Source organism: Suricata suricatta, chromosome 2 (assembly GCF_006229205.1).
Source record: "Suricata suricatta isolate VVHF042 chromosome 2, meerkat_22Aug2017_6uvM2_HiC, whole genome shotgun sequence".
NCBI classification, from domain to species: Eukaryota; Metazoa; Chordata; class Mammalia; order Carnivora; family Herpestidae; genus Suricata; species Suricata suricatta.
This window is the reverse complement of record NC_043701.1, coordinates 97,977,572-98,003,704: the sequence shown is the minus strand read 5'-3', so window position 1 is coordinate 98,003,704 and position 26,133 is coordinate 97,977,572. Positions and strand designations below refer to the sequence as shown.

The following is a 26,133-nucleotide window of genomic DNA, read 5'->3' as shown; positions in this document are numbered from 1 at the left end:
TTATTAATTTTTGATACAGGAGAGACAGAGCATGAGAGGGGAAGGGTCAGAGAGAGAAGGAGACACAGAACTGGAAGCAGGCTCCAGGCTCTGAGCTAGCTGTCAGCACAGAGCCTGACGCGGGGCTCGAACCCATGAACGTGAGATCTGACCTGAGCCGAAGCCGGAGGCTTAACCGACTGAGCCACCCAGGCGCCCCCTTAGTAATCATTTCTAATGAATGTTTCTTAAAAGCTAATTTCATGGGATATTAGATGTTATAAATTGCAATATTTCTGTGGCCAAATAAGTTAAAGGACTACAGAGTTAAATAAAACTATATGTGTTCCTTCATTGCAGTCCATACAATCAAAATGGCATGAGATCGTGTTATCTGAAAGAAAGAAATAAAACTGTTTTTGTTCATAGATAACACAATTGTCTATATTAGAAAATCTGAAAGTACCAGAAAAAGACTCCTGGAACTAGTAAGTGATTATAGAAAGGCTGTCACATACAAAGTTAATATACAAATGTCAATCACTTTCCTATATATAGCAATGAACAAGTGGAATTTGAACTTAAAAACACAATACCATTTACATTAGCACACCAGAAAAAAATATTTACATATAAATCTAACAAAAAAGGTGTAAGATCTATATGAGGGAAAGTGTAAAACTCTAATGAAAGAAATTAAAAAACTAAATAAATGGAGAGATAATCCATGTTCATAGATAAGAAGACTCAGTACTGTCAAGGTATCAATTCTCTCCAACTTGATCTATGGATTCAATGCAATCTCAATCAAATTCCCATAAAGTTATTTTGTGGATATGAACCAACTGATTCTGAAGCTTACATGGAGAGGCAGTAAGACCCAGAATAGCCAATACAATACTGAAGAACGAAGTTGGAGGACTGACATTAGCAACTTCAAGACTTAACTGTAAAGGTATACTAATCAAGATGACTTTGTGGTATCAGCTAAAAAATAAACAAATAAATTAATGGATAAAACAGACCTGTTAATTATAGTCAACTAATCTCTGACAAAAGGGAAAAGGCAATACAATGAAGACAGGCTTTTGAACAAATGGCACTGGAACTAGACATCCCCGTAAATCAAGACAAATCTTCACAAAAACTAACCCAAAACAGAACACAGCAGATCTAAAGGCGAAATGCAAAACTAAAAATTCACAATAGATAACACAGGAGAAAAACCTAGATGAAGGTGAGTTTGGTGATGACTTTACTTTCTAGATACAAGGCCAAATGCCATGGAAGAAAACACTGATAAACTAGACTTTGTTAAAATTAAAATTAAAAAATTTCTGCTCTGCAAAAGACACTGTCAGAAAGATTAAAAGACAAGTCACAGGTTGTGAGACAATATTTGCAAAAGATATTTCAGGTAAAGGACTGTTTTTCAAAATATACGAAGAATTCTTAAAACTCAACAGTAAAAATACAACACGACTTAACAAAAGGCCAAAGACCTTGCCAGACACCTCACCAAAGAAGATATGTACAGACAGCAAATCAGCATATAAAATAAATGTTCCACATCATGTCTCATGGCAATGTAAAATAAAACAAGATACCACTATATATCTAGAATACTAACAATACCAAATGCTAGCAACGATGTGGAGCAACAGTAATGGTAATGCAAAATGGTACAGTCACCTTGGAAAAGAGTTTGGTACTTTCTAACAAAACTAAACATTCTCTTCCCATACAATCCAGCAACTGAGTTCCTTGGTACTGACTCTAGGGAATGAAAATTTATGTCTGCACAAATACCTGCACATGGATGTTTATTCATAAGTGCCAAAACCTACACAGAGCCCAAATGACCTTCAGTAGGTAAACAGGTAAATATACTGTGGTACATTCAGAAAATGGAATATCATTCAGCACTAAAAATAAATGAGCTATTAAGCCATGAAAAGACCTGGAAGAACCTTAAATGCATATTTCTAAGTGGGAAAAGACCAATCTGAAAAGGCTATATACTGTATGATTCCAACTACATAACATTTTTTTAAAAAGCAAAACCATGGAGAGAGTAAAAAGATCAATGGTACCAGCGGTTTAGAGCCAACAGAGATAAACAGGCACAACACAGAGGATTTTTAGGGCAGTGTAAATACTTTGTAGGATAATATAATGGTGAATACATGTCATTATACACTTGTCCAAACCCAAAGGGATACACAATGCCAGAGGGAACCCTAATGTAAACTACAGACTTTAGGTGATAATGGTCTGTCAATGTAGGTTATCAACAATAGTAAATGGACCACTCTGGTGGGAGATTTTAATGGACAGATCATGCTTATTTGGGAGAAGGGGGTATATGGGAAATCTGTGTACCTTCCTCTCAATTTTGCTGTGAATCTAAAACTGCTCTTAAAAAACAGTCATAAAAATAGCTGTGAAATATTTTTAAATAAATATATCTTTTTAATGGCATGAGAAGGGTGCCTGGGTGGGTCAGTCAGTTGAGCGTCCAACTCTTAATTTGTTCAGTTCAGGTCATGATCTAATAGCTCATGAATTTGAGCCCCATGTCAGGCTCTGCGCTGACAGCACAGGGACTGCTTGGGATCCTCTCTCTCCTTCTCCGTCCCACCCCTGCTTGTGCTTGCTCTCTCTCTCTCTTAAATAAACTGTAAAATTTTTTGATGACATGAGAATTATTAGAGCTTATTTTACCTCCATAAACTCATTTACTGCCTTATTTATAACCTCTTAATATACAGTCATACTGGATTATTCCATTTCAAAAGAACTGAATATTTTCATGTCTTAATGCATGCTTATTATCTTTATCTGGACTACTACCATCTCATTTTACCTCTTGTAAACTCCTAATTCAATGTTGAAGATTCTTTTTCAAACCACTTGGTGGCATTTTCTACCTACCTCTTGCCTCCCCCTTTCTCTGCAGAATTAAAAATTATCTTCTTCCAAAGTACTTTCTTAGTACCCTACTTAGAGACCTTGGTTGTTTTCTTCTTCATATTTCTAAATTATCCATTTATTCAATGCTGCAATCCTGGAAATCTAGCATCTAGTTCAATTCCTAGAGTAGAGATACTCAAAATTCATTGGCTGAGTACAGCATAAGTGGCAAACCAATATGAATGAAGACATATGACAAAAAAAAGATAAAGCTAGAGAATGATAAAAAGTGGTAAAACATTAATTTTAATGTAATATGTTCTTGAAAGATATAACAAAGACTATTTTTAATTATTATATTATTTATACAATTTGTGTGGGAAATGGACAATCCAGTAGTATTCTCTAGAAGTAATTCTCTGGCAGTGGTATAAGTAAGGCATTTGAAATTTTTCAGTATTTCTTTATTCTTAATGCCATTCTGCATTCTTACAAAAAGTAGGGGACATTTTCAAATATTTACATTTACATTACTGCTACACCTACAGCATATGTTTCCAACCAGTAAATGACAAAAAAGTCACATACCAAATGAAACTGATCCACTTTTGGGATTCCATCTTCATTTGTCTCAAATTTCTGATTTTGAACAGAAAGCTGTTAAAGAAAATGAGAACAAATAAATTCCCAATGTTACAAAATCCCAATCCTTACAGGACAGTCAAATCTGGAACTCTTCAGATTTTGGAGAAAAGAGAAGGGCTCACTCAATAAACATACATTAGCTCTTAATGGATAAAAACACTTTCATGTTAATAACTACCTGCTCATAGATAACTAAACAGTTTCTGGGATTCCTCAAGTATCAGTCAGAATTGATGAATACACTACAAGCAATTTCAATACTTCCTTACCTTTTGAGTAAATATATTAAAACTCAGCAGCTTATATCATGTTGGTTGTACACATTAAGTACAAAGAAAATAAAGTAAGCATGTTTCTTTCCTCCCTAACACTTTACCTATATAAATCAAGAAATATGCATTAAACTTTTAAAACCATGAAACACGGAGAATTATCTCACACACAAAGTACTGTGACTCCTGTACACTCATCACCCAGCCCCAACAACCACCAACCAATGACCAGTCCTGCCCTATGCAGATTCCTGTGTGTATTATTTTTGAGGTAAATCCTATATATCTAATAATTTTATCTGTAAACATTTTAGTACCTGTTTCTGAAAGATAAAATCTTTTATTTTAACACAATATTATCACATTAAAAATCAATAATTTTTTTAGTGATTTTTTAATACAGGCATACCTCAGATATATTATTACGGGTTTGGATCTAGACCACTACATTAAAACAAATATCCCAATAAACCAAGTCAAATGAATCTTTTGATTTCCCAGTGCATATAAAAGTTATGTTTATATCATACTGTAATTTATTAAGTATATAAGAGCATTATGCCTAAAAAAATAACTATATATATATAACTATATATATATATCTTAATTAAAAAATACTGCTAGAAAATGCTAACCATTATCTAAGCTTCCGTAAGTGATAATCACAGATCACCATAATAAATTTAATAATAATAATCAAAAAGCCTGAAGTATTAATGAGAATCACCAAAATGTGACACAGATACTATGTGGGCAAATGCTGTTGGAAAAATGGCATCAACAAATTTGCTTCACAGAGGGTTGCCAAAAACTTTCAATTTGTAAAAAATGCACCATCTGCAATAAAGTGAAGCACAATGAAACTAGATACGCCTATTTAAAATACCATTTTCAATTTTTTTAAGGTTTTATTTTTTAGTAATCTCTACACCTAATATGGGGCTCAAACTTAACCCCAATCAAGAGCTGCATGTTCTACCCAGTGAGCCAGTCAGGCACCCCCTAGTTTTCAAATTTATAATCATCTCATAAATAGCATAAATTACTTTATTTTTATAAAGTTTATTTAAATGCATACCCAAATAAGTACCACAGAGTGTAATTTACAAAATGAGCAAAAAGACAGGGCACCTAGGTGGCTCTGTCAGTTAACCATCAAACTTTGACTAAGGTCATGATTTCATGGTTCATGGGTTCAGGTCCCCACTGGGCTCTCCGCTGTAAGCATGGATCCTCTGTCCTCCTCTCTCTCTGCCCCTCCCTTGCTCGTTTATTTCCCTCCTCTCTCTCTTTCACTCTCACTCTGTCTCTCTCTCTCAAAAATAAACAAACTTTTTTTTAATGAGCAAAAGGACTTTGGGTTTATTCCTGCTCCTCACAATTAAGTAAAACTATGCTGCAAATAACATAACATCCAAAGGAGATCTCTGAAAGGTCAAAAGAAGAAAATAAACTGATTAGAGACTCTGAAACTGGAGGAGTGAGAGTGACAGGGTACCTTCAGGCCTCCACAACTAAAAAAAAAAAAAGAGAAGAAGGAAAGAAAAGTGACTCAAATAGGATAAAATCAATTAATGAAACTTCTGAAAACTAAAAACAAAACAAAAAAACCCTTCAAAGCAACCAAAGAAAAACATTACCTGAGAAATATCAATTTGAATAACAGATTTCTTACATGAAACCAGAAGGAAGTGGCACATTTCTCACCTGATAAAAGAAGTTTCAACTGCAAATTCTATATCCAGCAAAACTATTCATCAGGAAAAAAGGTGAGATCAAAATGTTCTCTGATGAAGGAAAACTAAAAGAACATGTCACCAGAAGACATACTCTTAAAGATTGGGTAAAGAAAGTACTTCAAACAAAAAGGAAATGAATTTTGAGCATCCAACTTGTGGTTTTGGCTTAGGTCATGACCTCACACTTTATGGAACTGAGATCTGCATTACACTCTGAAATGTGGAGCCTGCGTGGAATTCTCCCTCCCTCTCTCTCTCTCTCTCTCTCTCAATGAATAAACAAACATTTAAAAGAAAAAAGAATACTGGAGCATCAGGAAGGAATAACAATAGAAAGAACAGAAATATGAGGGGATACTAAAGACTATCCTTCTCATCATGTTTCCTAAATCATATACAGTGACTAAAACAAAAGTTATTACACTCACATTCAAGACAATGACAGTTAAAAGTTGGTAGGGTAAAAGAACATAGACAAAAGGATTTTACACTTCAAAGTGTTGAAACACTGATACCAGTAGAACGTGATAAGACACATACATATAATATCCATACCAACAACTAACAAAACTATAGAAGGCAATACACTTAAAAACATCATAAATAAATCAAGATCAACTCTTAAAAAATATCCAAGTAACCCAAAGGAAGGCAAGAAAAAGAAGAAAAAAACAAAACAAATAATGAAATGACAGACTTACTCCCAAAATATCAATAATCATCTTATTAGGTGTTACAACAACATAAATGGACCTAGAGAGTATTATATTAAAGGAAAGTCAGACAGAGAAAGACAAACACCATATGACTTCACTTCAGTGTGGAATCTAAAAAACAAAACAAACAAAACAGACTCATAGATACAGAGAATAATCTGGTGATTGCTAAAGGGGTAGAAGTTGGGAGAGATGGTCAAAATATGAGAAAGAGATTAAAAGACAGAAACTTTCAGTTATAAACTAAACAAGAAAAGCATATGCAATGAAAACCATATGGAATATAGTTAGTAATAATGCAGCAACTTCATATGGTGACAGACAGTAACTAGATTTACTTCATAATGTGTATATATAAATGCTAAATCATCATATTGTGCACCTGAAACTAATATAATTTGTAAGTCAACTACACGTCAATAAAAAATAATAAAATTTCCTAGTGTTAACTAGAAAATTCCCATATTTTAAAAATATTTCTTAAACCACAAGTGTCTACTACCTTAATTAAAAAGCAGACTTAGCAGAGCAAATATAAAACACAATGCAATAATACGTACAACCATATTTATAAGAAATTAACTTCAAATTCACAATAGTTTTAAAGTAAATGGATGGTAGGAAAAAAACATCAGTTAAAATTAATTTAAAAAAAAAGAAATGGCCACATTAATTATAAGATAAAGTAGATGTTTGAGCAAAGAAAATTATTGTTTTTTCTTTTTTAATATTTATTTATTTTTGAGACAGAGACAGAATATAAGCTGGGGAGGGGCAGAGAGGAGATACAGAATCTGAAACAGGCTCCAGGCTCTGAGCAATCAGCACAGAAACCGCAAGATCACGACCCAAGCCGAAGTCAGACACTTAACCAACTGAGAGACTCAGGTGCCTTGGAGCAAAGAAAATTAGTACAAAGAAGGATGTTACATAATGACAAAAGGATCAATACACCAGAAAGACATGACAATCCTTATATGTACATACCAAACAATAAGATCTTAAGATACAGGAAGCAAAAATGGTAAAGCTGAAAGGAGAAATACACAAATTCAGATTAGAGCTGCAGGCTTCAACAGCCCTCTCTCAATAACTAATGAAACTACTAGACAGAAAAACAGTAAGGATAAAAAGATAAGAAGAACACAATTAACCAACAAGATCTAATTTACAGAATAGTAAATTCCACCAAATAACAGAATACACATTTTTCTTTAAGATCTCATGAAATATTCACAAACACAGAGCATCTCCTAGCAATAAAACAAACCTCACCCAATGTTAAGGATGATATCGCATGGATTACACACTTCGAACATAATTAAACAAAAGTAGAAATAGAGAAATACAATAAGAAAACCTCTAAACACATGGAAACTAAACATCACTTCTAAATAATTCATGGGCCAAGAAGAAAATCTCAAAGGAAGTTAAAACATACATAAAACAAATGAAATGGCAGGTAAGATTTTCTTACTGATTCCTGAGATTCCCCACAGCTTCCAGACAAACTCTTAAGAACCATCTACTTCAAGTGCTACAAATAGATTACTATTCCCCTTACCTCTGTTACCCAAACTTTACATTCCCATATTAAAACCCTTTAGAAGTGAAACATATAAAGTGAAATATGTAAAATATGTAAAGTGTGGCTTCTGGTTTCTTGACTGAACCCTAACAGAGTCTTTGAAACTACGTCCTATCCTGCATCAAAGCAAAGCAAATTGCAGATTACAAGAAGTTATTAAAAAGAAAACTACAGGCCCCAAAATGGTATTGCTCAGGTTACGGTCCCAAGTCAGTAAACCAAGACTTATTACTCCTCCCAGGAATGTAACCTCTAACCAATCAACATGGGAATTTCCAGGTCAGCACTAGGAAATTTACTGACAAGTCCCCTTTATTCCCCTTAGGAGAATGATCTTGCCTAAAACGATTGTTTGCAAATAGTTTCTTTTATTCTACTCCCCCTTTACCTTTAAAAACCTTTCCTTTTTAAAGGGAGCCCTTTGGAGCTCCTTTCTACTTACTAGATGGGATACTGCCAAACCCATGAATTGAATAATAAAGCTAATTAGATCTTTAAAATTTATTCATTTGACTTTTTGTTATTTAACAAAGGCTTCTCTTCTAACAAGCCTCTTACTAACAAGCTAATCAGATGCTTACTTATTAGCCTGAACTAGCACACTGATTCAATAGATAATTAGAAAAATTTGAGAATTCATAACAGGTAAAAATACCAAGGCATGATTAACTAGAAGACAAGATGAGGGAGATGGAAGAATCAAAGAAGAATACAAGTTGTTGGCTCACATGACTAGAAAAGACTGTTTGGGGGAAAGGTGGGTGAAATGGGATAGTGGTAAAGAGAGCACATTCTGGAGCCAGACTGGCTGGGTCTGAATCTTGGTTCCACCTCTTTGCAGCCATGGGATCCTAGACAAATCATCTAATTTCTCTTTGCCTCAGTGTCCTCACTTATAAGGCTGTGGGGAATAAGCTTAGGAATTCCCTCAGCTTGCTCCAAAAGGTTAACAAGACAAAGAAATAGAAAGCCAGAAGATGTACACATCTAAGATTAGGTAAACAAGATTACATAAAAAGGGCAAAGGCCCCCAGTAAAAGACAAAGGTATAGGAATAGGAAATCTAAGAATACAAACATCCAAGATTAGGTAAAGATTAGGTATTCAAGGCAGAAGTGCCCTCCAACTTAGAACAATAGCAGAAAGCTGCTTTCATAGGAAGGAAGGACCAAAATAGGTAAATAGGTAAACAGGTAAACAGAGCTACAGACTGCAGCCGGTCTAAATTGCCCGGAGTGGAGCTAATTAGCAAAAGAAAGGTGCCTTGTTGATCCTGAGATAGCATGCTCTGTTTTATCCCCTAGGCTAGCTAAGACAAATGCCTGGTGCCTCCTGCCTGCTGTAAACAACCATGTGCCCGGCACCAGGATTTTGTTTTGTACGGATCCAAGCCCCTAGCACCACATATCTTTGAAACCCCCTTTCCCTCACACCTATGAGTTAATGTTCATGGTTTCATTCTCTCTTTGTGCACGTCCATCATGCTTGTAAGCCTTCTGATCCTAGTAAAAACAGAGCAACCCTTACTTGGGGTTCTTGTCTCCTCCACACTTTAGCCTCTCTTGCATTTCAATCCTGCATCCGCTCTCTTGCTGGACAAGAGGGAACTCCAGACCCAGAGTCTACTACATAAGGCCACCACAAGAACAAGTTGGATAAATAGTTGCAAACATAGTAAAAACACAGTAAGTGTTACCTATTTTTGTTTTTTAAATTTTTGGTAACTCAGGACATAGTGTTAGCAATGTGAAATGCTATCTTTATGAGGATAGCTTGGTAATTAAATGCTGACAATAGGTGAATCCAGTTGAAGAATATAAAGAGTTTCATTATTTATTCTTGTTTTTGTGTAAGATTTTCCAAAACAAAACAAAAATTAATAGTTGTGTTTGTCCTAACTGGCCTGCTTTGATCTTAGGGATAATGGTTTGACAGACTGGATTTCTTTTCTTATAATTGCTAAAAGAAAGATTAGAGCTATCCTAGTGGCTTATCTATAGAAAATATATTCATCAAGGATAGGAAATAGGCTTGTTTTTCAATCAATACTATTCCTTTTAGGTGCTACTTTGACATCCTATCTTGAGCTCAATGAACATGACCATGATCATTTTGCAGTGTCTGCTATAGGAAAAGAATGGCAACATGTGAATTGTGTTTTAGCAGTATGAAACAGGTTTCTGTGGGGAACATTTGGTGCTACTCTCATTCATGTTCCGACTTTAAGTTCACACCCTCTTTTTCTTTCTTATCTACTTTCAATTTATCATGTCTTGTTCTATTTTAAAGTACTTCTGTGAATTAATTGCTTTGTGTCTTTTCTGAAACAACATAAGGGATCTAGTAATTAAGGCAAAGTTAGGCAGCAGGAATGTACACACCACTGGAAACTCTGGCAAGAGGACTAGGTTACTGTCACAAATGTGGGAGCAACTAATAAACAAATGGTACCAGACACTATGAGAGTAAAAAAGAAAACCCAAGGAAAGACTATACAGTGAAAATTTTAGTAGAATGTAAACAAAATTGGTGGGGGCACTAATACTTAACAGGCATTAAAGAATTTTTAAAAAAGCCCAGTCACAAATGTAAAAAGAACTTAGAAGATGTGCCATAGAAAACAATGAGTAAAGAAATTACTGTGGGGGTGCCTGGGTGGCTCAGTCAGTTAAGTAGCCAACTTCATCTCAGGTCATATGATCTCACCAGTAGGGGGTTCAAGCCCACACTGGGCTCTGTGCTGACAGCTCAAAGCCTGGAGCCTGCTTCATATTCTATGTCTCCCTCTTTCTTTGTTCCTCTACTGCTTGTGCTCTGTCTCTCCCTCTCTCTCAAAATAAAGTCTGTTTTTTCATACACCAGACTTAACCATACTGACGGAGAGGTGCAGAATAAAAAGAAATACAATGAGGATACAACCAAGATAAAACAAAGGTAAAAGTGATGTAACAGAATAGCAGAAGAGAGAATGGAGTCAAGGCCATGTGGATGGCTTGCACTGAAGAAGGAGCACTTAAGTTCTCTATGACTGAACTAATAGACAGAAGACCTGGTAAAGAGATGATTAGTTTGTAAACAGAAGCACTGAAACTGGATAGAAAGCATATATAATCTTTTTCTTTTCCTTCCAAGTAAATAAGAGGCAGGTCTACTGAGAAGAATGATGGTGTGATTTCAGGTAGGGGCTTGAGGAAAGTCATAAAAGGTTTTGAGTAATCTTTGAGGGAAACAGGAGAATGACGTGGCTATGGGCAGGTCAGAGGACTAAAAGAAAGAACTGAGGATCCAACAGAAGTACAACTGACATGGTGGTGACATTCTACAAAAGCATACAACTTCCAAGGGATTCCAGCCAAAATAGAGTATAGACCTATTCAGCAACAGTCAGAAAATCTGGAGCACTTGGGTGGCTCAGCCAGTTAAACATCTGACTTTGGCTCAGGTCATGATCTCGCAGTGAGTTTGAGCCCTGCATTGGTCTCTGTGCTGACAGCTCAGAGCCTGAAGCTTCCTTTTGATTCTGTCTCCCTTTCTCTCTGCCCCTCCCCCACTCATGCTCTGTTCTGCCTCTCAAAAATGAAGAAATGTTAAAAAAATTAAAAAAAGAAAAAGAAAGTCTGGATAGCACACAATACAAAAACATAAGAAGACTGTGAAAAGTGGAAAGAGAAGGTTAAGTGGCTAGGGACCTTGGGACTTGAGGAATGACACAATAGTAAATGGCCTGGGTTTTCCTCCTATATCCCTGATGCTAGAGAAACCTACAACTCAAAAACACCAAGAGCCACAGATCAAAAAACGCCCCTAGAAAAACCTTCTCCCTCTAGCCAAAGAACTGGGAAGAGGGTGGTCTAACTCTACATCAGAAAACATTTTTTGGTAATACTCCAGCCAAATACCAAATGAAAAACTGCCTCCATCCTATCCACAGTATCAGTGGGACTTCTACCCCCACCATGAACAAAAAAAGAGGCAGAACAAGGCTGTGTGAGGTTGCTCTACATGGCACTCTGTCAGTGGGACCCAGCAGGGAAGCTAACTTCCACTCCCACTCAGCAGCAACAAAGTGGAACAGTCAATGTGAGGCAGTGTTAGCACTATATTTTTCCTTCTCTACTCCCCAAGTGTCAGCAGGACCCCATGGGAACTGCAACTTCTATACTTACTCGGCAGCAACAAGGCACAAGAGGTAAAATAAGGTGGTGGTAGTAAAACAGTAATTTCAGGCTAGCTGCTGCTTCCCTGTGTCAACAGAACTCAACGGAGAGATGCATTTCAACCCCCAACCCATCGGCAGTAAGAAGAGGCAAGCACTCACTGCAAGTGAGCATTCTGCTTTTGCTGGGGTGATGTCAGCAGAGGCCAGTGGGGAGATGAATACCTAGCAGTATGTAAACTGCAGACTACACCCAACAGGGGGCATGTGTGCAAAAATGATGATTAAACAGGATGAAGAGTCTCAGAATATAATACCAAAAATGTTCAGGATATTATCAAAAATCATATGTCAAACTAAGAATCCTAACCTGAATAAGAAAGAGAAAATCAACAGATACCAAGATGACACCCATGTAGGAATTATTTGACATAGATTTTTTTAAATTATTTTCAGTGTTTTTGAGAGAGAGAGAAAGAGAATGAATGAGTGAGTGAGGGGCAGATAGAGGGAGACACAGAATCTGAAGCAAGCTCCAGGCTCTGAGCTGTCAGCACAGAACCCAACATGGGGCTCAAACTCATAAACCGTGAGATCATGACCTGAGCCAAAGTCAGATGCTCAACTGAATGAGCTACCTAGGTGCCCCTTTTTGACAAAAATTTTAAGAGTCATCATAACAATGTTTAGAGATCAATTATAAACATAAATGGAATAAACAAAATAATAGAAAGCTTCAGCAAAGAAGAAACAGAAGATATAGAAAAAAACAAAAGGAAATGTTAGAAGTGAAAAAGAACAAAAATATTTTAAGTCATTGGGTTGGCTCAATGGCATACTGAATACAATAGAGGAAAGCACTGATGAAATTAAAGAAAGAAAAAGAGAAAATACCCAATTTGAAAAAGAAAAACAGAAAATACTCAATTTGAAAAAAAAAATCGACAGAGCCTCAGGATTGGGACAATAACAAAGAGATCCAAAATTTATGTCACCAGAATTTCAGAAAAAAAGGAGACAGAGTGTAGAGGAAAAAATATGTGAAAATATAATTGGAAAACCAAATTTCACTAATTTGGTGAAAAACATAAACCTACAAATTGAAAAATGAGCAAGACTCAATGAGAGAAAACACAAGGAAATTTGTGTCAAGACACATCATAATCAAACTGCAGAAAACTAAAGACAAAGAAAAATGGTGAAAGCATCTAGAGAAAAATATCATATTACCTTGAGATGAATACGGTTTCAAATAATAGTGAATTTCTCATGAGACACCACAAAGGCTCAAAGAAGGTGGCACAACATTTTTTCAAGTGCTAAAAGAAATATAAACCCAGAATTCTATACACAGTAAAAAGTATTCTTCAGAAATGAAGGTGAAATCAAAATGCTCTCCAGTGAAGAAAAACTAAGAATCTGTCATTGGCAGACTTATCTTTAAGGAATGGTGAAAGAAAGTTCTTAAAACAAATGATAAGGTAGCATGGAAGTTCTCTGCTTCTCTTGACCCCTTAACTACAGCTAGATTACCATCAAACCATTCTGCACACCTATAAAATTCATTTGTGGATTAACACAACAGTAACTTGAGCCACAGAACTCAGCAGGTATGTAGCAAGAGAGGTGAACTGGGAGGTGAGAGAAGACGTGGAGGGTAGGGGTTGTATTTGTGGAGAGAGGACAGAGAAAGGGGGGGAAGTACAGGATAAGCACTCCCCCTGAAAGTAGTTAGAGAGAAAGAGAAAGAGTGGAAATACCCAAATGTGACTAGAGTATGAAAGAGAGAAGGGAGAAAGGAGAAAATAGAGGATTTCAATACCATTAGGACAGTGTAAACACGGGAGAGCAGCAATAGAAATTCCTGGCACTCTGGTGGGAAGGACAAATCCCCAACAGCTGGCAGCAAGGGCTGAGTGGTCTGCGGGCCACCTGGGAAGAAGCAGTTTCCTTGCTAGGAGCACATTTGGTAGAGGCCAAATGGCTTCCCCATAGGTAAAGGTCCCAGTGGACCCCAGAGAACACACGGTTGCTGGTGCCGGAACAAAGACGCCATGGTGTGGTAAAACCTGGTTGTGTGTTGTGATTTACCATAATCCTTGAACCGCTGCCACTATGCCACTGCACAAAATTATTCTGGGGCAAGCCAGCACCCGGCCACAACCTCTTAGCATCTGCAGCAACACAATCACAGGAACATTCCCGAGGGCAAGCCAGAATCTGGCTATTGCTTAGTGAGACACTCCCCAAGAAGGTCCATGTAGGTCCAAGCCACATGGCATTCAGAAGTGAGGGGTTTGGAAACATAGTCTCATGTGAGATAAAATTTGGCAGGCTAACAACTTGGACATGGACAGTGTAGAAGCAGGGAGTGGGTGGAAGCCAGAGACAAAGGAGGTGCCTGACTGCCCATTGGTGAGAGCACAGAGTTCTGGCAGAGACTGGAAAGCTGGGTAATGCCATTTTTATCTCTCCCAAGCCTGCTAATACACCCACACATTTGCCATACTGATCCACCTCAGAAAGCTAAGCAGTACCACCTAATGATGAATGGAGTCTTTACACCTAGCCTGGTCTAACTGAACCAACCAAGCCCTAGAGAATCACAAGTTTCTCCACCTGCTTAGTATTCAGGCTATAAAGTGCTTCATAGTTTGACTTCTAGGGGAAACTGCATGTAATTTCATTCAGATTTTATTCTGTTCACTGATCCAACTATTCATTTTTTTTTCCTTTTTTTACTATTGGATACAGAAAGAAATTTATTTTTATTTTCTGTTTTTATTAAAAAGTATTTTTATAATTTTTACTATATTTTTTGTAAATTTATTTTTTAATTCTATTTTATCTTCTTTAATTCATTTTATTCTATTGTATTGTATATATCTGTAAAATTTTTAACCATTTTCTTATTTTTATCTTTTCCTTCCATTTTTTCTCTATTCACTCAAGCTTCGTTCAACAACCAGAGCAAAATACACATAGGATCTAGCTTCCTTATTTAATTTTTTTTCTGGTGTTTTTAATCTTTTTAATTTTAATTTTTAATTTTATTAATTCTTTGTCTTCCTCCAAAATGACAAAATGAAGGAATTCTCCCCAAAAGAAAGAAAAGGAAGAAATGATAGGCAGGGACTTAATCAACACAGATACAAGCAACATATCTAAACTAGAATTTAGAATCACAATAATAAGAATTACTTGCTGAGGTTGAAAAAAAAGAATAGAATTCCTTTCTGCAGAGGTAAAAGAAGTAAAATCTAGTCAGGACAAAATTTAAAACGCTAAAATGGAGATGCAATCTTGAATGCATGCCACAGCAGCAAGGATGGATGAAGCAAAGCAACAAATCAGTGCTACAGAAGACAAAATTATGGAGAATAATGAAACAGAAAAAAAAAGATGGAAACTAACACAAAAGAGCATGGTATAAAAATTAGAGAACTCAGTGACTCACTGAAAAGGAATAACATCTGAATCACAGGAGTCCCAGAAGATCAAGAGAGCGCAAAAAGGGGAGAAGGTTTATATGAGCAAATCACGGCATAAAAACTTACCTAACCTGGGGAAAGATTTAGACATCAAAATCCAAGAAGCACAGAGAACTCCTAGTAGATTAAAAGAAAAAACAACTGACCAGGAACAAGGCGTATAATAGTCAAATTCACAAAATACACAGACAAGGAAAGAATTATGAAAGAAATGGAAACAGACCAGGTTTGCAGCAGACCTACCCACAGAAAGTTGGCAGGCCAGAAAGGAGTGGCAGGATATAAAACAAATCATAAGAGAAGAAATACTTAAATGTCAGGAATGAAAAAAGAACAATAAAAAGAGTAAATATACGGGTAAACAGAATAGACTACCCTCAGAAATAACACATTTTGAGAGGTGAACTCCTCCAAAAAAGGAATGATTAAATCTCAGGTTCTTGACTGGGTCTCAAAGCAGGTCCACAAACATAGGAAATTCCTGTGCAGAGAAGAACACTAGAGATATTAGTGGGTCCATCTAGCCTGGAACCCTTAATTCTCCTGCATCCAACTGTGCAATAATGAAATCAATTCCACCAAGATCACAATGTCTTGATTTATTATAATTTTATTAAGTCTTAAAATCAGGTAGTTTAAATTCTTTCTTAAAAACGTTATGTATTTTTAAATAAATTATACCTGACTGTCCATTACTGTTTTTAAAAAAGGCACCTGGATGTCTCCATCGGTGCTTAGATCATGAGCTTGTGGTTTGTGAGTTTGGGCCTCAAATCGGGCTCTTTGCAGACAGCCTACAGCTTGGATCCTGCTTGAGATTCTGTGTCTCCCTCTCTCTGCCCCTCTGCTCATGCTCTGTATTTCTCAAAAATAAACACTAAAATTATTTTTCAAAAAAAAAAAGGCCTAGAAGCATTTTTGTTGAAACTATATTAAGTCCATAGACTTATTTAAGAATTCACATCCAGAGGCACCTAGGCAGCTCAGTCAGTTGAGCATTTGACTTCAGCTCAGGTCATGATCTTACAGTCCATGAGTTCAAGCCTGTGTCAGGCTCTGTGCTGACAGCTCAGCCTGGAGCCTGCTTTAGATTCCCTCTCTCTCTGCCCCTCCTACCCTCCCTCTCTCTCTGTCTTGCTCACAAAAATAAACATTATGAAAAAAAGAATTCACATCCATACGAGTCTTCTGTCCATGACGATGATGAAACTCTCCATTTATTTATGTCTTCTTTAATTTTACTCAACAATACATCACAGTTTTCAGGGTATAGGTCTTACATACCTTTTGTCATGTTTATCCCTAAAACCTCCAAATTTTTGAAACTCATGTAAATGATTTTTTAATTTCAATTTCCTATTGTTTGTTGCTAGTATCAAGAAACACAGTTAATTATTATACTAACTGCATCCCGCAACCTTGCTAAACTTGTTAGTTGTAGTAGCTCTTAAGTATATTCCTCAAGATTATATAAAATTAATCATGTCATCTTTGAATAAAAACAGCTTTACTTCTTCATTTTTAAACTGTATGCATTTTATCTGTTTTTGTAGCCTTATTACATTGGCTAAAACCAGGATCAGCAAACTCTCACCTACATGCCAAACTCATGCCACTGCTTATTTGTGTATGGCCTGCATGCCAGGAATGCTTTTCAAATTTTTAAATGTTTAAAAGAAAACTAGGGGTACTTGGGTGGCTCAGCCAGTTAAGCAACCAATTTGATTCTGGCTCAGGTCATGATCTCACAGTCATATGAGATCAAGCCCTGCACTGGACTCTGCAATGATAACACAGAGCCTGCTTGAGATTCTCTCTCTCCCCCCTCTCTCTGTCCCTCCCCTGCTTTAGACTCTCTCTCAAATAAACAAACATTTAAAAAGTAAAAGAAAAAAAAAAGAATTCTATTTCGAGGCACCTGGGTGGTTCAGTCAGGTAAGCATCCAACTCTTGATTTCAACTTAGGTCATGGTCTCCCAGTTCCTGAGTTCAAGCCCCATGTCTGGTTCTATGATGGCATTGCACAGTCTGCTTGAGATTCTCTCTCTCTGTCTCTCTCTCTCTGCCTGAACCCCTGCTCTCATTCTCAAAAATAAATATACTTCCATAAATAAAGTTTTACCTACCTACTTATTTATTGGAACAGAGCCATTCATTTACATATTTTATGGTTACCTTTTAGAGCAGCAGAGACTACATGACTCACAAAGCCTAAAATATTTACCAGCTAGCCCTTTATAGAAAATTGTGCTGACCCCTGGGCTAGAACCTCCACAACAATGTTAAGCAAAAGAAATAAAAACATAAAAATATAAAAATAAAAACAAAAAAAAAAAACAGATACCCCGCCCGTTATACATAATCCCTCATAATTTAGAGGAAAGACTAGGTTTAAGCCATGGATTAAAAAACAGCTATTTAGTTTATAATGAAAACAGGAACACTTAAGGCTCATTTAACATTTACTTTCCACATATGGATGAACTGCATACAGATTAATATAGAACAAAATCATTTTTACTGTTAATCCTGACTTTAAGAAAGATAAAATAGCACGATACGTAAAATATGCCAAGCCAATTTTAGAAAGTATACAAGAGGTGATAGAAAGTATATAAATACTTTTTGATAAAACTTTAAGAAAAAAAAATAATTTTCTACTAAATTTTTCCATAAATTCTTCTCCTAAAAATCTACCACTGCTTTTCAATATATGTAATTGAGTAATATGTTGAGGACAACCACCAGAAAATTATCACTTTACATGCTTAAGTATATATATTTGTACATATTTATATATATAACTGATCTTTTACAATAAAAAATTACAAACCCATAATAAAAGGCAGCCATAAGCATACAAGTCAGAACTTGGAGAAGCAGGCTTTCCCATTTTCAGTTCAGGTGATATCAAACTCAAGTCACCAACCATCATGTTCACTGAGGCTCGCTGACTCTACAAAAACAACAGGTTTTAGAGGCAACAAAGATGAGGTGGCTTTCTCTTAAGCACTCTGCATTTAAACAACACAAAAAACAAATTCATTTGAAATATTTCATTCTCTCTTGCTTTAAAATATTTTTGCCCAATTTCTGCTATTATGAATTACTCTTATTAGTCTCATGAAATTAACAGTGAGACTTTGGTTATATTTGACATTATAGATTCGAAACCAAGAAACACTGATTATTTAAATCTTTGGTACTTCTTTTAAAAATAAAGTTCATTAGGGGAAGAAAGAGTGTTATTTTTTAATTCTGAAAATTCTAAATAACTTTAAAAACTGTAAGTCGACAAAGTACTTTCCTTTCTTACTGATCATTATTTTTTAATTTATTTATTTTAATGTATATTTTTGAGAGAGAAACAGAGCAGGGGAAGGGCAGAGAGAGAGAGAGAGAGAGAGAGAGAGAGAGAGAGAGAGAGAGGGAGACACAGAATCAGAAACTGGCTCCAGGCTCTGAGCTGTCATCAGAGAGCCCTAGAAGGGGCTCAAGTCAGAGTCAAACAAAACTGACTGAGCCACACAGGCACACTGATCATTTTCGTGTTTTTTGTTTTTTGGTTTTTTTACTCTTGAGAGAAAGAGAGACAGAGCATGACGGGAGAGAAACAGTGAAAGAGGGAGACACAGAATCTGAAGCAGGTTCCAGGCTCTGAGCTGTCAGCACAGAGCCCAACATGGAGCTTGAACTCACAAACGTGAGATCATGATGTGAGCCGAAGTTGGACACTTAACTGAGCCACCCAGGCACCCCTGTGTTTCATTTTTTGAGGAACCAAACTACTTTCCAAAGTGATTCCTCTACCTTTTCACATTCTCATCAGCAATGTATGAGGATTTCAATTTCTCTGCATTCTTGCTAACATTTTATTGTCTGAGCTTTTTTTTTTAAGTTTATTTATTTTGAGAGAGAGAGAAAAATCCCAAGCAGGCTCCACCCTGTCAGCACCCAGCCCAACGCTGGTCTTGAACTCACACTGTGAGATCATGACCTGAGCCAAAATCAAGAACTGGATGCTTAACAGAGTTAAACACCCGGCGCCCCCTGAGCAGTTTCCTTTTGACTCATGTAAGTCATAATGCTTTATACTTCAGTCATCTGCAAATCACAGTAGGTAATACCATCTGTGTATATGCAGTCTTAATGGTTTTCATATGGTAGCTCAAAAATAATGAGAAAATGAAAATGTAAAACTATAAAGAAATGCAGGATTATGAAGGATTCATACAAAGTAGATTTACTGAAATATTTATCATACTAGTTTATCTGAAAGTTAAAATAATGTCCTAAGAAAAACAACTAAGGGGGCGCCTGGGTGGCTCAGTCGGTTAAGCCTCCGACTTCAGCTCAGGTCAGATCTCACATTCGTGGGTTCGAGCCCCGCGTCAGGCTCTGTGCTGACAGCTAGCTCAGAGCCTGGAGCCTGCTTCCGGTTCCGGTTCCGGTGTCCTTCTCTCTCTGCCCATCCCCCTCTCATGCTCTGTCTCTCTCTGTATCAAAAATAAATAAAACATTAAAAAAAATTTTTTAAATAAAAAAAAGAAAAGAAAAACAACTAAATTAGGAGTTTAAAAAGGTTCTTCACTGTTAAGGGTCATTCCTGGCTAACTTACCTTTCAGCATGCCATTTGCACAACTATGCACATCATGATTACTCCAAGAATTATTCTTCCTCCTTTATAGTGATTTGTCAACTGCCGTTATCTCCCAAAAAATTGTTTTAATTTTCATTTAAAATTATTTATACTGATATACTAATTAAACTCATCTTTGCTCCACTTTTTTCATACTACATTCAGATTGAAATATTAATCAGGAAGAAAAATTTGAAAGACAGTCTCTTGTCAAGACCACTGCTTTTCAGATTTCACAATGCGTGTGAATCACCTGGGATCTTGTTAATAAGCAAATTTTTATTCAGCATTTTTGGGATGGAGAGTCTGCACTTCTAACAAGCTCTCAGGTGATGCTATAGTTGCTGGTCTTTTGGCCACATTGTGAGAAGCAAGGATAAACACAGTGGGAGGAGCAAAGATAATTAACACTTAATGGTATGTGCCAGGTAATTGTTGTGCTAATTCTCTTTACCTTTACAATCCCTCTATAAGGTAGATATTATTTCCATTTTACACTTAATTTAGCCTCATAGAGTTTAAAGCCCAAGGTCACAGAGCAAGTAAGTGGGAGAGTAAGAAATGCAGCCAACGTCTGTCTGACTCCAGGGTTCATGTTCTTGTTACCGATCATCCTTTGACATTAGAAATCATTAGAAATGGTATATTTAGAAAATAATGGGGAGGCGGGGAGAACCCAGGCAGCTCAGCAGGTTAAGCATTCAACTTCAGTTCAGGTCCTGATCTTGAGGGTTTGTGAGTCAGAGTCCAGCATGGGGATCTGCTGACAACTCAGAGCCTGGAGCCTGCTTCAGACTCCTGTCTCCCTCTCTCTCTGTCCCTCCCCTGCTTGCGGACCTGTCTCTGTCCCTGTCTCTCTCTCTCTCTCTCTCTCTTAAAAATAAACATTAAAAAAGAAAGTGAGTTACTATATAGCAAAACAATTCCACTCCCAAAAGAAATGAAAATATATGTCCATACAAAAATTTGTATACTAATATTCATAGCATTATTCACAATAATCAAAAAGTGAAAACAACCCAAATGTCTATCAAATGATGAATGTAAAAACAAAATATGTATATCCATACAATAAAATATTATTTGGGCATTTTTAAAAAGGAATGAAGTTTAGATGCATGCTATAAGAGACATGAACCTTGAAAACATTACACTAAATGAAATAAGCCAATCACAAAAGGCCACAAATTGAATAATTCCATTTATAGGAAATGTGTGGAATAATAAATCCACAAAGACAGAAAGTGAATTAGCAGTTTCCAAGAGGTTGAGTCAAGGAGGATTGGAGAGTGACTGCAAATCTGTATGGGGCTTCTTCTGGAAGATGTTAAAAACATTCTGGAATTATATGGAGGTGATCAAGGCACAACTCTGTCAATATACTGAAAGCTAGTACTGAACTGTACAGATTATAATATGTCAAGTAGATATCAATAAAGCTGTTGTTTTGAAAAAGAAAAGCGGGGCACCTGGGCCACTCAGTCAATTGATTTCAGCTCCCAGGGTCATGGGATCAAGCCCTGCATCTGGCTCCATGCTGAGCATGGAATCTGCTTAAGATCCTCTCCCCCCGCCCCCCCCCTGCCCCTCTCTCCTGCTCATGTGCATGTGTACTCTCTCTCTTAAAAAAAAAATCCTGCTCCCTTATGATCATGTATATTTTGAGGCCACCTATACTATCAAAATAAAAAACGATCACAATATGCTCTTTCATGATCTGATATCTCCTGTCTCTACAAACAGCCTGTTCTGAGGGAATATGACATCAAATTAGCAATTAATGTAGTTGAACCAACACTTAAATTAAATGGAAAAGTCCAGGGGTGGTGAGAGGCTCAATCAGCCGAGCATCCAACTCTTAATTTCAACTCAGGTCATGATCTCATGGTTCATGGGATCAAGCCCTGCATAGGGCTCCATGCTATCAGCCCTGAATTCTCTCTCTGCCTCTCCCCTGCTCACATGTTCTCTATCTTGAAATAAAATAAACTTTAAAATAAATACTTTTAAATAAATAAGCAAAAACATAAAAAGTCTAAGGTTCCCACATTTCTAAAAATGCCCGTTAATCAAAAAATAGCAAAGTATCTATAACTACATTTAATATGCTGTGGGGAAGGGCACCAGCAGAAGGGGAGATAGAAGTTTTCCTTGTGTATTTCCAAGTAATTAAATATTTCTTGTTGATGAAAAAATAACTAGTAAGTGTTGTCAATGCCACTAAATGTAATGTTAAGTTGCTCCTAATACTTAGGGTTAAAAAATATAATGCACAAACTTAGAAACGCTTGGTCTAGCACCTAGCTGGTAACAGTTAATTGTTTACATTACATGACACTACATGCCTTAACCAAGGTAAAGATATTATAATAAATTACCATATTACGTAAAAGGCTAAATTAATGTCTAATGATATTAAATGAGGTCTAAAACCTATTTGTATAACCACAGTATTTTACCACAGATTTGGTGAAGTCAAAATCTCCAACAATTCCTTGTTCACGGTTTAAAGCAAATACATTGTTCTGATGAAGTGATCCATGAATTATGTCAGCTTTGTGCAATGTATGCAGGCCCTGGGCAACACCTTTCATGACCTTTAAAGCTTCCTACAGATAAGCACACACAAAAGAAGTAAGGAAGTAGATAAATCATTTTAATACTGAACCTTTTCTCTAATTAAAAACTTTTCCAGAATTACCTCCAAATGAATCTTTAATAAGAATACAGCATAGAGAAAGAATTAAAGACCTAAAGCCCTGATTATGTAACATCATATACATATAACTTAAGACACTACAGTCTCTAAGAAGATTGAGATTATAAATAATAAGCATATAAAACACCTAGAAAAGAGAGGCTAAACATTGTAATCAGGTAAGAAGAATCAGGAAATCTATTTTTATCACTAATTCAAATTTGCAACAGAAATTAAAGCTGTTACTTCAGTACTTATAATTCCAAATACACTATACAATGCAATTTACATACAGCACAGCTTGAAGGTTATAAAGCATGGGCTTTGGTACTAAAAGACTTGATTTCAAATCTTATCTTTGCCTTATGCTGAGGACCCTGTGCAAGTCACTGAATCTCTGTGACCCTCACTTTTCTCATCTGTATATAATGGTTGATGTGACAATGAAATAGCATACCAGGTAAAATTTTACATAATATATAAAGCATATACATAGTATGCCCTCTAACACTAGGTGTTATTTTCTCATTTGTTAGAAACAGTGTTTTTTACGTACTTCTGTAGTTAAAGGCACACTGGCTTGAACGGCACTCAGGTTTGCCCGAGGATAGTATGGGACCATCAGATAAGCCAAAGGATCAGACTAAAAGCAAAACAAAATGAGACTCAAAGTGAAAAATTCTTCAATGTATTTTCAGTATACACTGATTATACAAAATAACTTTTTCTTTATGTTAAAGGAATGAACTACCTCTTTAAAGCTTGGAGCTAAAACTTACTGTAAATAAAATGGTTTGTGTAAGGGATTAGCATAAAAACTTTACCTTACACAAAAATAGGAATATCAGTGGTAGTAACCCAGACTCTTCTTTAGCTTGCCTCCAAGCTCTGTGATAGGCGGCCGCTCTCTTAATCACCTTGGCTTCTGTGTCCAAATCCACAGAATAGCCCTGGTACCAAAAAAAGAGGCAATGGTAGTTTCAACATTAAAAATCCTACTCTAATTATACATCATTCCAACTTAAACATAGTATGAGTTAAATTACATCTAATTTTGTTTAATTGTATCAGTACCTTTTCTATCTGCTTTGAATATATGTTTTCCTTTATAATTTAGAAAGGAAAGAACAATTCTACCTATACCTTAATAAACACTCTAAAACATTGCACTATGGCCAAATTAATTATCCTATTATGATAAACAGTTTCCCAGATCAATAAAGAAATCAAAGAAGAGAAGACTGTATTGGCAAAATAATTGAGATTTCTAAGAGAAGGATAAGAAAAACAAGAACTGTAAAGACTAGAATAGGACAGAAAGTAATAAGCTCATCCAAAAAAGAAAACCAATTATATCCAATTAAAGACATGTTTTTTTAGGGAAATGAGGGACACTCGGAATTCAAAATGAGTTCTGGCAGCCAAACTGGAAGCATAATCATCATACTAGTCAACTCATATAATTCAGAAAACAAGCAGTGGACTTTCACTTTCCTGAAAACTACCACCACCACTCCCCTTTACACGTCTGAATATCCCATAAGTCAAAACTTAAACTTACCTTTAAAAGAATTATCTGTCCATTAACCTCAGAACAAACCAAAGGGCGCTTGCTGCTAAGTTCCTTCATAGGCTCAGCATCAAGAAGATCCCGTTCCAAACTCATAGTAAGAAGACCACCAGATTTCTAGGCACAAATTTTTGTTCCAGTTAAAGAATTCAAACAATTCCACTACTTTTAAGTCATCAACATAATTAACTACATGCTATTGAGATGGTCTGAACATCATCAACCCTACTATAGAAACCAATAAAATAAAAATACTGAAAGCTTCCTAGTTCCTCTACTCCCTGGCTCTTGAAATCACCTCACCCAAAGTATAATCAACATACACTTAATGGTTGCTACAGTCCCAGGAGAAATTCTAAATATGACTAGGTTACTCAGACATGCATCCAAAAACCCTGATGTTTACTTGGAAAACGTGATGACAAATACAAAGGTTGGAGAATGAGAATAAGAAGTCTAACAACTATGATTCCTATAAAGTAATTCTAACACCTCTGCCTCTGAAGTGTAATCCTCAAAAGTGAAAATGGCTTTCAAATATTTTAAGTCTATTAGATATTTCTGCCACTTTGTAAAAGAAAATTTTTGCACTAAAACCTGACTACCAACATTTCAGATCAAGGTAAATCTTATTGTGGTGTCGTTGTAGTAAGAAGGGTTGTACAAGTGTTTTCTGGTTTCTATTTTTATGTGTTGTCAATATATTTATGTAAACCACAAAATATAATCAACTGACGGGGGTTTCCTAGGCATACACCACAGTCAAACAACTTAAAGTCAATAAAAGAGTCCATCAGCTATGAGTAAAATGTTTTATAATCTTCCACAATAAAGAGATCAGCACATTCTTAAAAACCAATTTTCAGGTCCTACACATCACCACATACTCACTTACCATGCATCCTACATGAGAGAATGTCTAAGCTATAATTAAATAACTGTGAGGAAAACCCCATATTATTTTAAAGTCTAGTCTGGAAAAATTCTATAGTAACTGCTTTAACAATTTAAGGAGACTTTAATGTTACATATTCATAGTTCATAAGTCTATGTGTACAACCCTTTCTGTACTATATTTAAGCTATTATCATGAATTTAATTGCAATCTTATAGAACAGATATTTCATCTAGTTCCTTATTCTTAGCAGGCACTATAAAACACTGAGCTAACAGACTCTGCCCTAAGAGCCAGAGTCCTGCTCTAGACTGCCCTTTTGTCTAATATACTGATCTCCCAGGCTTTGAAGCCTGCCTACCTAGAACACTATGCCCATGTCAACATCTCTACTTAACCAAGTCTCCAGAATTCTTTACTACCTGCTTTAACTTAAAAGATGTATTCTGCTTAAATTCTTCATGACTGTCAATGTTCTGCTTTTATTCTAACTCCTTTTTAAGTTTATTTATTTTGAGAGAGAAAGAAAGAGAGGGAAAGCGAGAGCATGTGAGTTAGGTAGGGACAGAGAGAGAGGGAAAGAGAGACTCCTAAGCAGGCTCCAGTTGTCAGCACAGCTGAGAGGGGCTCTGTCTCATTAACTGTGAGACCATGACCTGAGCTGAAATCAAGAGTCAGATGCTTAACCGACTGAGCCAACCAGGCACCCCTATTCTAACTTTTGAAACAACAGCTAAAACTGCTTTATCATTTCAAAAAATAAACACCTTTCAAACAAGTGCCATGCAATGTATTAAACAGATAAGAGAAAAAGAAAAAAACAAACATGCA

At 36.2% G+C, this 26,133-nt stretch overlaps 1 protein-coding gene across 1 annotated transcript in view; it reads right to left on the bottom strand.

Annotated features, from left to right (window-relative positions):
- Positions 1-26,133, bottom strand: part of STK31 (serine/threonine kinase 31) — an 81,029-nt gene that overhangs the window by 6,876 nt on the left and 48,020 nt on the right. Inside the window, exons 18-23 of the mRNA XM_029914549.1 lie at positions 24,399-24,524; positions 23,662-23,787; positions 23,394-23,480; positions 22,599-22,748; positions 18,333-18,455; positions 3,481-3,549 (exon numbers count right to left, since the gene is read on the bottom strand). Of these exons, the coding sequence (XP_029770409.1) occupies positions 3,481-3,549; positions 18,333-18,455; positions 22,599-22,748; positions 23,394-23,480; positions 23,662-23,787; positions 24,399-24,524 (681 nt within the window). The remainder of the gene's footprint in view (positions 1-3,480; positions 3,550-18,332; positions 18,456-22,598; positions 22,749-23,393; positions 23,481-23,661; positions 23,788-24,398; positions 24,525-26,133) is intronic.